A 15,230-nucleotide genomic window follows, 5' to 3' on the forward strand; every position below is an offset into this window, starting at 1 on the left:
ACACACACACACACAGAAGTCCCCTACACATACATAGATATCAACGCACATGTGTACATAATTCCATAGGAGAAAGTCATGTAAACACACCTACACACCACTCCCTCCCCCACACAAACACACATAACGCACACGTGTACATACCTCCGTGGACCCACAGTCATGTACACCCACACCGCCAGACGGACATTCAAACAGGTTCTCTTCACGTCCTGTACATGCTAACTTGTCCAACCAGAACTTAGGTCGACTCCTTCTCCATACTGAAAGATAAATCCGGGTTAGATTACGTTAGGGTAGGGTAGAGTACATGAGAATTCTATCTATGTGTCTATCTATCTATCTATCTGTCTATCTATCTATCTATCTATCTATCTATCTATCTATCTATCCAGGTCAACAGACACACCAATACAAACCTGTGTCACTATTTCCGTATCGATTATTACGAGTGAAACTATCGGCTGAAGGATAACCAAGGCTTCGACACACCAGATCCGCGGCTTCGAATCCAAATCCATCATCGCACACGAAGCCCCATTCACCATTCACCTTTACCTGTGGAGAGAGAGGGGGGAGGGAGGGTGTTATCTGATTAATATTTCAAGTTGAGTTGGATTTAGGATACTGCGGGAGGAGGTGGGTTGGGGGGAGGGGTGTACCTGGTTAATATTTCAAGTTGAGTTGGATTTAGGATACTGCAGGAGGAGGTGGGTTGAGGAGGGTGTACCTGGCTAATATTTCAAGTTGAGTTGGATTTAGGAATACTGCGGGAGGAGGTGGGTTGGTTAGGTTAGGGGTGTTTGGTTGATGGTATTGATATGTATATACACATACATATATATTATACATTATATATATACAGCTATACACATACATACACAACCACACCACGACTTACATACGTACACAGACACACACACACACACCTGTACATTCCCTTCATGGCGATTATTTCCACCAATCAACTCGATATCAAATTTCTCGGCTGTTCCACATTGTTTCTCGTCCGTCCCATCGCCACAGTTATCAAGCCCGTCACATTTCTTTCTTCTGTCTATACACCTCTCGTTAGCGCAGGTGAACCGTCCATTACAGGTGCGTCGGCGTGCGCGAAGCTCGTAAAAGTCCTCTTGATTAGACGGTACGATGCCAGAAGACCCGATGTCATTACTGCTTAACATACATCTGTGGGAGTTGGTTAGGTTTGGTTAGATTACATTTGATCAGGTCAGGTCAGGTCACATCAAAAAAAAGGTGAAAATTTAAAAATATGGCCAAAAAACATTCAAAAAGGCAAAAAAATTATATAAAAAGTAAAAAAAACGTAAAAAAGGCCAAATGTAAAAAAAGGCCAAATGTAAAAAAAAGGCCAAATGTAAAAAAGGCCAAATAAATGTAAAAAAAAAGCCAAAAAAAGGCCAAAAATTTCCCCAAAAGGCCAAACACCAGCCCGCAATACTCACTGTTTGGTGACTCCATTAAACAGGAAACCCCGACAGAGGAAATTCTCAATACACTGTTTACCACACACTCCAACATCCGCCCTCGGGAACACGGCCAACACTTGACCGTCAACTAGAGTGCGTTTCCTCCTCACTTCGAACCCCTGTGAGGGAAGGTGCGGTAGAATTAGGGTCTGTGGGTGTGTTCTGTGATTAGGTTGATGAAGGAGGGAGGGACTAGACAGACAGACAGACAGACAGACAGACAGATAGATAGAAAGACATACCCCCCCCCCCACACACACACCTGTAGTAAAACACACCTGCACTCATTACACACCTGCAGAAAGCGTTTACAAAGGTGTTCGTCGTCTCCCCGTGGGCACTGCCTCTCTCCATCACACACCTGCTTGGGGTCTACACATATGTCGCTACTCTCACAGGTGTGTTCCTCTGATCTACACCGCACCTGTGAAGAAATGAAATACACCTGTTAATTATACACCTGTTGGGTATACACCTGTAGTAGTAAAAATAATAATAGCAGCAGTAGTAGTAGTAGTAGTAGTAGCAAAAATAATAGTAGTAGTAGTAGACAAAACTTACCTTAGCAACGGTAGCTCTAGTAGTAGTAGTCGTAGTAGTAGTAGTAGTAGTAGCAGTAGTTGGTAACCTTGTAGTACTAGAATGCAATGGCCGTAGTAATGTGGTAGTCCTCTGAGCCATACCTGCTACACACACACAGTATAAATATTCATAGACACACTTCCACATAGTACAGTACATGGTGTGTTTTATGAGATGTGGCACCACTGTGTTTGTTTACATAGACACTTCCACATAGTACAGTACATGGTGTGTTTTATGAGATGTGGCACCACTGTGTTTGTTTACATAGACACACTTCCACATAGTACAGTACATGGTGTGTTTTATGAGATGTGGCACCACTGTGTTTGTTTACATAGACACACTTCCACATAGTACAGTACATGGTGTGTTTTATGAGATGTGGCACCACTGTGTTTGTTTACATAGACACACTTCCACATAGTACAGTACATGGTGTGTTTTATGAGATGTGGCACCACTGTGTTTGTTTACATAGACACACTTCCACATAGTACAGTACATGGTGTGTTTTATGAGATGTGGCACCACTGTGTTTGTTTACATAGACACTTCCACATAGTACAGTACATGGTGTGTTTTATGAGATGTGGCACCACTGTGTTTGTTTACATAGACACACTTCCACATAGTACAGTACATGGTGTGTTTTATGAGATGTGGCACCACTGTGTTTGTTTACATAGACACACTTCCACATAGTACAGTACATGGTGTGTTTTATGAGATGTGGCACCACTGTGTTTGTTTACATAGACACACTTCCACATAGTACAGTACATGGTGTGTTTTATGAGATGTGGCACCACTGTGTTTGTTTACATAGACACACTTCCACATAGTACAGTACATGGTGTGTTTTATGAGATGTGGCACCACTGTGTTTGTTTACATAATAATAACAGTGTGTACAATGGATGTTAAGTACTGGTTATATTGAAGTGAGTCTTAATAATAATAATAATAATAATTATTTTAACACAATTACACGTATATTTATTGATTTACAGGTGTTAGTACGTGCAGGTAAACACAAAATTACCTGGACAATTTATATCTGGCATCATCTACTCAAGGGATCGTTTATATAAGAGGGACTCAGTTTATAACCCACTAGTAGATGCCAAATATTTCCATGTTTTGAGGAGAATATTCTTTGTTTACTTATAATTTTACATATTTTATTCATTTAAGTGGTTAAGTTGACGCTGTGGATTGGTTCAGATATATAAATCAGTCGTTTAATGTATGAAAAATGTTTATATTGTGAGGTGTATTTAGTGAGTGGTGTTTACGTCATAGATGGCATTCGTTGTCGCCAGAATTTTGAAGGAATGTTTCTGAGTTTCGTTAAATTGCCGATAGTAAAAGGGTAACATTTACTGATATAATCCTGCGTTTGTATGTATGTTAATGATAATTGATTAATGATAATGATGACAATTATTTTTATACGATATTTAGACGTTATTGTAAGCACGGGAATTAAATATTAAATAAGTATTAAATATTATTATTTTCGATTTAATTATCTAAAATATTTACTCTAAAAATATCAATCTAAACCGAACGAAATAGAACGATATAATTGAGGCGCTCATGAACGATCGACTTATTTACCCGGAGCGGCCGTTCCCCCGATGACGTCACTGCAGGGCTTCACGTCACAGGGTTCAGCATTAAGGGCGTCCACGAAGCACCAGGGCTTAAGGGCTCCGTCAGGGTTCCGGCAGTAGTTATGGGAGCCTATTAGACCCAGATCAAAGTTTCTGGCCCGGGAGGAGGAGCGACCGTGGAGTGAGTTGATGGTCGGGTCGGTCCACATAAGACATGTTTTCCCGGTGATGGTGACGTCAGCGCTGCCGGCGTACGATGCCCCGTCACCATCGTAACAGCCTAAGTAATGGTGATAATGATAGTGATAGTGAAGGATAGATAGTTGAATAATAGATAATAATAGATAATTTAATAAGACACTAAGTTGATAATAATAATGAAATCGTCAAATAATAATAATAGTAATAATAATAATCGTATTAATTATAGCTGTATTAGTAGTATTAATAGAAGCCAAAAAATAGTGATGTAAAATATATTAATAAAAAGTAATAAAAAAAATAATTTTATAGATATTACGACGTTGAGGTGTAAAAACAAAAGCTATCGACTATAAGTAACTCAATAATTATCAAAGCGTTTATACTCTAAAAACAAAAGCTATCGACTATAAGTAACTCAATAATTATCAAAGCGTTTATACTCTAAAAAACAAAAGCTATCGACAATAAGTAACTCAATAATTATCAAAGCGTTTATACTCTAAAAACAAAAACTATCGACAATAAGTAACTCAATACTTATCAAAGCGTTTATACTCTAAAAACAAAAACTATCGACAATAAGTAACTCAATAATTATCAAAGCGTTTATACTCTAAAAACAAAAGCTATCGACAATAAACAAAATAATTGAAATAAAATGAAAAACAAAAGAAATAATTGAAGAATAATGAAATGTACGATAATTTGGGGAGAGAAATTTGGCAACACTGTCGATATCGTTGCCAGATGTATGACTAAGAAGATGTATAGACAGATATACACATATATACATACATACCTCACTCAGACATATATATATACGTACATATACCCTGAAATATACATATATATACACACACAAACACACACACACACAAACACACACATACTTTCAAAAACATTCATAAACAAAAATAAAAACCTGACTCAAACACACGAGAAAAAAAAATAAATAAAAAATGATTAAAAAAAAAAATAAATAAATTGGAAAAAAAAGTTGTTGAGGAAAAAATTACGAAATATTGAAAGAATTTATTAATGACGTAACAAAATGATTAAACAGGAAGTGACGTCATGGATGTCAACAAAAGTAACTTGGCTGGGAATAAAACGGCTGGATTTTGTTTCTTTTGTTAATTTTGTTTAATGTAGAGAAAGAAAGATTGAGTTTCCAATGATGGGTTTTTTCTGTCACCTGCTGATTAGACAACCTAACCTAACCTAACCTAATCCTAACCAAACCTAACCTAACCTAACCTAACCTAACCTAATCCTAACCAAACCTAACCTAACCTAACCTAACCTAACCTAACCTAAACCTAACCTAACCTAACCTAACCTAACCTAACCTAACCTAATCCTAACCAAACCTAACCTAACCTAATCCTAACCTAACCTAACCTAATCTACAGGTTCAGTACAGGTCACTACAGGTTCACTACAGGTTCCCCACACTTAACTACCCTCACGTAGGACAATTAACTACCTAACTACATCAAGCATCGTTACATCAGGTAGTTACTTAGTGAATTACCTTACATAACTCTATAGTGTAACCCTGATGAAATTACCAAGGCTCCTACTTCCGTGTTGTGAAAATGACTTGTCTGTTTTGAGGTGGGTAGGTGGGCTGGGGTGGGTAGGTGGGTAGGGGTGTGGGTGAGGGTGGGTGTAAGATGGGTGATGGGTGGATGCAGTTACGCCCATATTCCACATACACATATATGTACACACACGTACACACACACCCACACCTACACACACTCTCTCTTTCTCGGGTCAAAACAGTGCTGAGAGACGTTCCAACTCAGGGCAAGAAGGCGATATATCCCACGAACACCACAAAGTCGAAAATCCCCACATGAACACGTTTTAAATTCGTCCTTACGACAGCTTAGGTTAGGTTAGGTTAGTGTTAGGTTTGGTTAGATTAGGTTAGGTTAGTATTAGGTTAAGTTGTTAAATTATTATTATTATTATTATTATTATTCTTATTATTATTATTATTATATTTTCATTATTATTATTATTATTATTATTATTATTGTTATTATTATTATTAGTTATTATTATTATTATTATTATTATTATTATTATTATTATTATTATCAACAAACACAATCATCACTACAACACAACCCTGAACACTACACCACAATGCACCATTAAATCCGTGTCACATAAAGAATTATCTCAACAGCATAAACCGTAAATAAAGTCTACAGCATTAAGTCCATATGTATACTGACAGTGTATACATGTACGTGGATTAATATACATATACATGACTGTTTAAAATGGTCTGTCTATCTGTCTGTCTGTCTGTCTATTAGTCTGTCTATTAGTCTGTCTGTCTGTCTGTCTGTCTATTAGTCTGTCTATTAGTCTGTCTGTCTGTCTGCCTGCCTGTCTATCTATCTATCTGTCTATATGTCTATTTATCTATCTACCCGCCTCTCCATCCATCTATCCACATTAAAAATAACCTAATCCACTTACCCACATCTCTGACTTTAGCTTGACACACAAAGGGCCTCTTCTCCCTGCAGTCAGAGGCGCTGTAGAAGTAGAATCCGCTGTCGTAGGAACTGGTTGATGTAGGACTCAGCGGGAAGGATCTCTTAAGGATGACACAGGATTCCGGATCAATAGCGGGTGGCGGAGTGGTTATGGTGCTCGATGTGGCATTCCAACCTGTAGGGATGTTGGTTCGAGAGATTAGATTTGGGTGTGGGTGTGTGGGTATGTGTGGGTGTGTGTGGGTATGTGTGTGGGTATGTGTGTGTGTGAGGGGGGGGCTGTAACCTAACCTGTATTAAGAAGAAGCATAAATTACATAACCCTGAAAGACTGCAACCAAACCTAACCAAACTGTAACGAAACCATACCTGGCCACCATTTGACGTGTTGAAAAGGTTGCTGAGTACTTTCCCACGCCCATCGCCTCACGCCCACGCCGTCAGTATAGAACTCTAAGTTATCCAAGGACTCAGTTAAGAGTTCTGAAATGTACTCGTGTTCAGCCTGTGGAGGAAAAAAAGAGAGTTTAAGTGTTTGTCTGTTTGCCTGTCTATCTGTCTGTCTGTGGGAATCTGTCTATCTATCTATCAATCTTAACCACACGCCCACACCACCCACCTGGTTATCAATAGACAGTAACTGGCCACCCCTCTCGTTACACATAGCCCTCGCTGAGTCCTTCGTAGTCCTGTAGTTATCCTGAACGAGGTAACACATCTCCTGCCATCTGTTCCAAGGACGACCCACTGTTTCCCTTGCTGTAGTCTGCTGTCGTGGGCATCTGTGGGTCGGGGCACGGCTACATCTGTGGGGGCAGAGGGGGGGGTGGGTTTAGTAGGGTATTGATGGTGATTTGTGGGGGTAATAGTGGTGATTTATGGTGATTTATGGGGGTAATAGTGGTGATTTATGGTGATTTGTAGGGGTAATAGTGGTGATTTATGGTGATTTGTGGGGGTAATAGTGGTGATTTATGGTGATTTGTGGGGGTAATAGTGGTGATTTATGGTGATTTATGGGGGTAATAGTGGTGATTTATGGTGATTTATGGTGATTTATGGGGGTAATAGTGGTGATTTATGGTAATTTTTTGTGTTTTTTCTCTCTCTCTGTCTCACACACTCCTCCCTCCCTCACACACACCTTATCGTCACTACAGCAGTTTGAGGAAGGCAGGTGGTACAGGGGTTCAAACTACACTGTGTAATTCTCGTAGCCCCACCAGGACATCCAAGCTGAACAATGGGGCTTGAACCTCGAGCAGTCCCCAATACGCCTCTTCCTGACTCGTATCTGCAGAAGGAAGGGTGATAAATTGTAGTAGTAGTAGTAGTAGTAGTAGTAGTAGTAGTAGTAGTAGTAGTAGTAGTAGTAGTAGTAGTAGTAGTAGTAGTAGGTAGTAGTAGTAGTAGTAGTAGTAGTAGGTAGTAGTAGTAGTAGTAGTAGAAACAGTAGTAGTAGTAGTAGTAGTAGTAGTAGTAGTAGTAGTAGCAGTAGTAGTAGTAGTAGTAGTAGTAGTAGTAGTAGTAGTAGTAGTAGTAGTAGTAGTAGTAGTAGTAGTAGTAGGTAGTAGTAGTAGTAGTAGTAGTAGTAATAATAATAATAATAATAATAATAAAACCAATCATATGGCAACACTAGCTTAAACAAACCAACTAAATCCTCCACAAACAAACTAAAACAAACACAACAAACACAACTCCCCCAACATAAAACAATACACCAAAATAAAACACCAACCACCCCAAAAAAAAACCACAAAAATAAAACACAGCTAAATATTTACGGTTTAATAATTATCATACATCGTCAACACACACAATGGCGGGCAGGAAATCGTCTGTTTTTTTCCTTAAATTATCGTTTTCTCAGAATTTTTTTTGAGGGATGGATGAACTTGAAAGGAATTAAAATGATCTAATTTTCCAGTCTAAGGAATTTGTTTGACTTAGTGGTGATACATACATACATACATACATACATACATACAAAGATTATCTCTCTCTCTCTCTCTCTCTCTCTCTCTCTCTCTCTCTCACACAAGAACAGCATTCATAGGGCATTCATAGGTCCAGCTGACGCACTACACCCCCTCCCTCTCTCTCTCTCTCTCTCTCTCTCTCTCTCTCTCTCTCTCTCACACAAGAACAGCATTCATAGGTCCAGTTGACGCACTACACTCCCTCCCTCTCTCCTCTCACACAAGAACAAGTATCTCATAGGTCCAGCTGACGCACTATTGGTTCTCACACAAGAACAGCATTCATAGGTCCAGCTGGACGCACTACACCCTCTCTCTCTCTCACAACAAGTGAAGACATTTAAGCAAACACGCCAAGGTTAAAATGAGTTAGTGTTACCATAAATGTTTACCCATACAAGTTACGTTTTCTTTCCGGGTTATATTTCAGTCGTTTTCTTTAGATATCTAGCTGTTATGTAGCTTTTCTTAGCTTAAATGGCGACTCTAAGGGGTAATTTAGCTGTTATGTAGCTTTTCTTAGCTTAAATGGCGACTCTATGGGGTAATTTAGCTGTTATGTAGTTTTTCTTAGCTTAAATGGCGACTCTAGAGGGTATTTTTAGCTTTTTGTTGTTTAGCTTAGTTTTGTTTAGGTGTTTTGTTTGTAAATGATGTCACTACCAATCATAGACCCTCATAACTTGAAGGTCAAGTACTATTGGCTAAAAACCCATGACGTCACTACCAATCATAGACCCCTATATCCTGAAGGTCGAGTACTACTGGCTAAAATCCCATGACGTCACTACCAATCATAGACCCTCGTATCCCGAAGGTCAAGTACTATTGGCTAAAACTCCATGACGTCACAACCAACCAGCGCACCTCGGCGCCCAAATGTCGTCACTCCCCAAATACCAGTTGATCTCTACATCGAAATGGCGTCTCAGATCATCACAAAGTTCAAGGTTAAATAATAAACATCTTCATTTGGCCTTAAAGATCAAATTCGACTGTAAAAACAAATACCAAGGAGATGACACTGTGAAGAAGTGTGTAACCGTTGCTCTTTTGTTTTACTGACGTCATGGGTTCATCTCCTTATACTATGACGTCATGGATTCATTAGCCTAGTATTATGACGTCATGTAGGGGGTGTTGCCATATAACGAGGATTATTTTTTTTACGTATGTTTGATTTTACGTTTTTTTATGAATTAAAGCACAAGACAGACACAGACAGACAGACACATATATACGAACACAGACACAAACACAGACACATACTGTACATACATACTTGGGACACCCACGCCAGAGCTGAGGACCATCTACAACGCCTTTATTCTCCCCAAACTAATGTATGCGTCACCAGCCTGGTCGTTTTCTCTCAACTCCACCCAACAACGTCAGCTAGAGAAGGTACAGAAAAGGTCCAGCAGAATCATGCTCGGTGCAGACTACTCCGGCTACACCAACGCTCTCTCCACCCTGGAAATGCCATCCCTCAGTGACCTCCACCACCAAGCACTGGAAAGGTTTGGCCGTGGACTACTGCACCACCCTCGCCATCGCCACCTCCTGCCACCTGCAGCCCCCCACCCAACTCGCGCAGTCCGCCACTACAACAAAATACAGCCCATAAGAGCCCGCACCGATAGATATAAGAACAGCACCATCCCATCTATTGTTAAAATAATAAACAACTCCTGATTTATGTACTGCACAGCCCTGTAAATGTATTCAATGCATATTATATCATTATGTCTAAATTAAATGTAAGTCTGTATATTTTCAGCCACGGCTGCAACTCTATTAATAAACCGTTTATTATTATTATTATTATACACACACACACACACACACACACACACACACACACACACACACACCACGTCACCACCAAATATAAACGACCTCTGTACCGGGGTCAGGGGAGGCAAATTCCACTCGTTAAATTGGTTGAGCTGTGAAATGGTTAGAGTTAGTTAACACGCCAATAACATCAATAACAACAATAACATCATCAATAACACGTCAATAACATCCACCACAACATCCTCTTCACCTTGAAAATAACATTGACAATAAAGCACCAATCACAGCCTGTTGTGGTTTATAGTGACGTCACGATTACCCTGGGGTTGCGGGGGAGTGGGGAGAGGTAGAGGGGAAGGAGGGGGAGGAAGGGAGGGAGAGGGAGGTATTACCTTGACAATGGCCAAGTTCAAGGTCGGTGGGGAGAGGAGGGAGGGAGGGAGGGAAGGGGGGAGGGAGGGAAGGCTTGATGTTACGCCATTTCACAGGTGAGGGAAGTGGGGGGGTAGGGAGGAGGGAGGAGGGAGGGGTAGGAGGGGGAGGGGGTAGGAGAGAGGGGAGGGAGTGAGTACCTTCTCAGTTTGCCAAGTTCAAGGTCTGTGGTGAGAGAGAGGGAGGGAAGAGGGAAGGAAGGGAGGAAGGGAGGAAGAGGGAAGGAAGGGAGGAAGAGGAGGAGAGGAAGGAAGAGGGGCCAAGAGAGACAAGAAGGAAGAAGAAAGGAGAAGAAGGGGAGGATGAAGGAGGAGAGGAGGAGAGGAGGAGGAGGAGGAGGAGGTGCAATTCTCACAACAGCAAGTTCAAGGTCTTCCTGAAACACCTGGGACGGTAGACTGATGTGCTATTTGACGAGGAGGAGGAGGAGGAGTGGAAGGAGGACCCCAACAAACACCCAGGACCCCAACAAACACCCAGGGACCCCAACAAACACCCAGGGACCCCAACAAACACCCAGGGACCCCAACAAACACCCAGGGACCCCAACAAACACACAGGGACCCCAACAAACACCCAGGGACTAACAAACACCCAGGGATTTAACAAACACACAGGGACCCCAACAAGCTTTAGGGACCCCAACAAACACACAGGGACCCCAACAAACACCCAGGGACCCCAACAAACACCCAGGGACCCCAACAAACACAAACAAACACAGTACTTACCCCACAAACCCCAACTGGGTACAAATTAGCCTTCCTAGTTGATGTGTCCAGCCTCTAGCGTCGACAAAGGCCCATTGATCCTGAGACATCACCTGTAGGTCGCCTGCCCAGGGCCCTCTGCCGTTCCGTAGACGAACTTTTTGCCCTGTGTACGGAGCTCCTACGGTGATTCCTGTAGGATAGATGGATAGTTGAGGAGGTGGATAGGTGGATAAGGAGGATAGGTGGATGGGTGGTGGATTGATAGACACAGGGTAGATGGATAAATAATGTTAATTTTACGTAACCTATCCTATCCCAACCTAACCTAACCTAACCTAACACTAACGTAACCTAACCTAACACTAACGTAACCTAACCTAACACTAACGTAACCTATCCTAACCTATCCTAACCCAACCTAACCTAACACTAACGTAACCTAACACTAACCTAACTAGCGCTTGAGGACGAACTGCATATTCCAGGAAATGACTTTGCAAATTTGGAGTGAGAGGTGAGGGGGGGAGGAAAGACAGACATACAGACATACACAGACAGACAGACAGACAGACACACACACACACAGACAGACACACACACACACAGACAGACAGACACACACACACACACAGACAGACAGACAGACACACAGGCAGACAGACAGACAGACACACACACACACACAGACAGACAGACAGACACACAGGCAGACAGACAGACAGACACACACACAGACACACACAGACAGGAGAGATCAACACTACATGACTCCGGGTTACAATGAGGTATATTAAAGGCATTTGTAACCCGTATATAATGTGTCGAGTCATCTGGTAGTGTTGAGTTGTAGTGAAGATCCTCCTCCTCCTCCTCCTCCTCCTTCCTCCTCCTCCTCTTCCTCCTCCTCCTTCCCTTCCCTCCTCCTCTTCCTCCTCCTCCTCCTTCTTCTCCTCCTTCTTTTCTCCTCCTCCTCCTCCTCTTCTTCTTTGGGAGGAGACAGGAGGAGGGAAGGAGTGAGGGAGGGAAGGGAGGGAAGGAAGAGAGGGAGAAGGGAAGGGAGGGGAAGGAAGGGAGGAGGGAAGGAGGGGGAAGGTAAGGGGGGGAAGGGAGGGAGGGGGGGAGGGAGGGAAGGGGAGGGGAGGGAGGGAGGAGGAAGGAAAGGAGGAGGGAAGGTGTGAAGGAGGGAAGGAGTGAAGGGAGGGAAGGGAGGAAGGGAGAGGAGGGAGGGAAGGAAGAAAGGAAGAGAAGGTAAGGGAGGGGGGGAAGGTAAGGAGGGAAGGGAAGGGGGGGAAGGAAGGAGGGGAGGGGAGGAGGGGGGGAGGAAGGAGGAGGGAGGGGAGGGGAAGGTAAGGGAGGAGGGAGGGGAGGGTACAAAAGAACAATGTAGTTTATTTTATCGCCAGGGTTGAGGTCATAGCCTTCACTGCTGAGGGAGGGAGGGGAGGGAGGGTAGGGAGGGGGGGGGAGGGTAGGGAGGGAGAGGGAGGGAGGGGGGGGGAGGGAGGGAGGGAGGGAGGGGAGGGAGGGAGGGAGGGGAGGGGAGGGTAGGGGAGGGAGGGAGGGAGGGGAGGGGAGGGAGGGGAGGGTAGGAGGGAGGGGAGGGAGGGAGGGTAGGGGAGGGAGGGAGGGAGGGAGGAGGGAGGGAGGGAGGGAGGGAGGGAGGGAGGGGAGGGAGGGAGGGAGGGGGAGGGAGGGGAGGGAGGGGAGGGTAGGGAGGGAGGGAGGGAGGGAGGGAGGGAGGGTAGGGAGGAGGGAGGGAGGGAGGGGGGGGAGGGGGGAGGGTAGGGAGGGAGGGAGGGGAGGGAGGGAGGGAGGGAGGGATGGGAGGGAGGGTAGGGAGGGTAGGGAGGGTAGGGAGGGAGGGAGGGTAGGGAGGGAGGGTAGGGAGGGTAGACTATGCATGGGATTAGCAACGACTATCCCCTGATTGGCTATGATAGACTTAAAACGTAATGAGTGACGTCATATCCTCGTGTCTGATTGGCTGGAAGGAAGTACAACAAGGGAGATGACGTTACATCCTCGTGTCTGATTGGCTGGAGGGAAGTACAACACGGGAGATGACGTCACATCCTCTCTCTGATTGGTCAAGGTTATGTATGGGGGTGAATGGCCGGTGTTTACATACAGCTGTTCATATATTCACAAACTACAGAAAAACTACAATAAACTACAAGACCAAAATACAGTAAATACAATAAGAATAAATGAAAGGGGAAGAAGAATCGAATAAACGGGGTAAAAGAGAGAAAAAATGAGATAAAGATGAAGGTTGAAGAAAAAGTTGCTCAGGTAAGGTTAATTAAGTCTGCCACACCTTAGGTTGGTACAAGGTCTGAGAGAGAGAGAGAGAGAGAGAGAGAGAGAGAGGGAGAGAGAGAGGGAGAGAGAGGGAGAGGGAGAGAGGGAGAGAGAGAGGGAGGAGAGAGAGAGAGAGGGAGAGAGGGGGGGGAGAGGGAGAGAGAGAGAGAGAGAGAGAGAGAGAGAGAGAGAGAGAGTGTAAAGAAGCAGATAGACAGACAGACAGGGAAACAGACAGACAGAGAGAGAGACAGAGTTAGGTTATAAACGTGACTTCCTTACGACCTTCTACCCTGAGCCATCTTCTGCTAGTCACTTCCTATTACTGTGTCTTTAAATAGCTAGCCATGTGTTCATACTACTAGCCATATATATGTCTTGGAACTACTAGCAATGTCTTGGAACTACTAGCAATGTCTTGGAACTACTAGCAATGTCTTGGAAATAGCTGGATTGACCAATAGGATCATCACGACACCTAATGACGTCATGAAACGAATATGACGTCACTAAAAACTAGAAATGAATTTGGTATATACAAATGGTGACCTCACGACCAATCAATGACCTTCCCTGTGGTTATTACATAAGAGGTATGACATCACGACCAATCAATGACCTTCCCTGTGGTTATTACATAAGAGGTATGACATCACGACCAATCAATGACCTTCCCTGTGGTTATTACATAAGAGGTATGACATCACGACCAATCAATGACCTTCCCTGTGGTTATTACATAAGAGGTATGACATCACGACCAATCAATGGCGTTCTTGTGATTATGACATCACGACCAATCAATGACGTCCCTTTTGGTTATGACGTCAGAGGAGGATGGCTTTGGGGAAATCCGTCGACCATCCAGCCAGTTTTTATAACGTGAGTCGGATTTTTTAGGATTTATTGATATCCGGCAACCTTCCCCGCAACCGGATTCACTAATAAAACCTTATAAGTGGGTTTAATACACTTATAAACGAGTTTATTGTGTATTTAAGTAATAAATCATTTCAGTCTGATGACTTAACCCCATAAGACAATCTGTGTTACTATCAACCAATCAGAGACAGCTAGTTAGTCAATGAGCCAATCAGACATTACCAAAAAACCAGTCAACCAATCACAGGCCTTTAGAAGTATAAATAAAGGAAAGATCCTTCAAAAATCTATACAAATCCATTCTTATTTCGTCCCCTAGAAGAGTACGTCATATATATGTCCACAATTACCTCTAATGAGAAGTAAAAACCCTGTAAAAACCAACTAAAAACCTAATAAAAACCTTGTAAAACCCTTTGAGACGTAGTGTAGTGACAACAGGAAGGACAACGCCTGGGAAACGGTATTTTTCCTCCGGTTTTCACTGTTTTGTTGACGAGATTCTCCGTTATTTGCTGACAAGTGCCATGGGAAGTCTCGGAGAGTAACCGACGAAAACAGACCATTAGTTGTCGACATTTTTTTTTTTTTGTTTATGTAGTGTGTCGTAGTGATTTTTGTAGTAGTAGTAGTAGTAGTAGTAGTAGAAACAGTAGTAGTAGTAGTAGTAGTAGTAGTAGAAACAGTAGTAGTAGTAGTAGAAACA

The 15,230-nt window shown here is 42.8% G+C and overlaps 1 protein-coding gene across 1 annotated transcript in view; it reads right to left on the reverse strand.

Moving 5' to 3' along the window:
* Positions 1-15,230, reverse strand: part of LOC121857531 — a 40,714-nt gene that overhangs the window by 2,805 nt on the left and 22,679 nt on the right. Inside the window, exons 4-15 of the mRNA XM_042353615.1 lie at positions 11,360-11,531; positions 7,559-7,708; positions 7,034-7,220; positions 6,784-6,919; positions 6,395-6,589; positions 3,696-3,971; positions 2,052-2,176; positions 1,786-1,914; positions 1,467-1,609; positions 930-1,188; positions 420-558; positions 145-263 (exon numbers count right to left, since the gene is read on the reverse strand). Of these exons, the coding sequence (XP_042209549.1) occupies positions 145-263; positions 420-558; positions 930-1,188; positions 1,467-1,609; positions 1,786-1,914; positions 2,052-2,176; positions 3,696-3,971; positions 6,395-6,589; positions 6,784-6,919; positions 7,034-7,220; positions 7,559-7,708; positions 11,360-11,531 (2,030 nt within the window). The remainder of the gene's footprint in view (positions 1-144; positions 264-419; positions 559-929; positions 1,189-1,466; positions 1,610-1,785; positions 1,915-2,051; positions 2,177-3,695; positions 3,972-6,394; positions 6,590-6,783; positions 6,920-7,033; positions 7,221-7,558; positions 7,709-11,359; positions 11,532-15,230) is intronic.

This window comes from Homarus americanus, unplaced genomic scaffold (assembly GCF_018991925.1).
Source record: "Homarus americanus isolate GMGI-L3 unplaced genomic scaffold, GMGI_Hamer_2.0 scaffold19065, whole genome shotgun sequence".
Lineage (NCBI taxonomy): Eukaryota > Metazoa > Arthropoda > Malacostraca > Decapoda > Nephropidae > Homarus > Homarus americanus.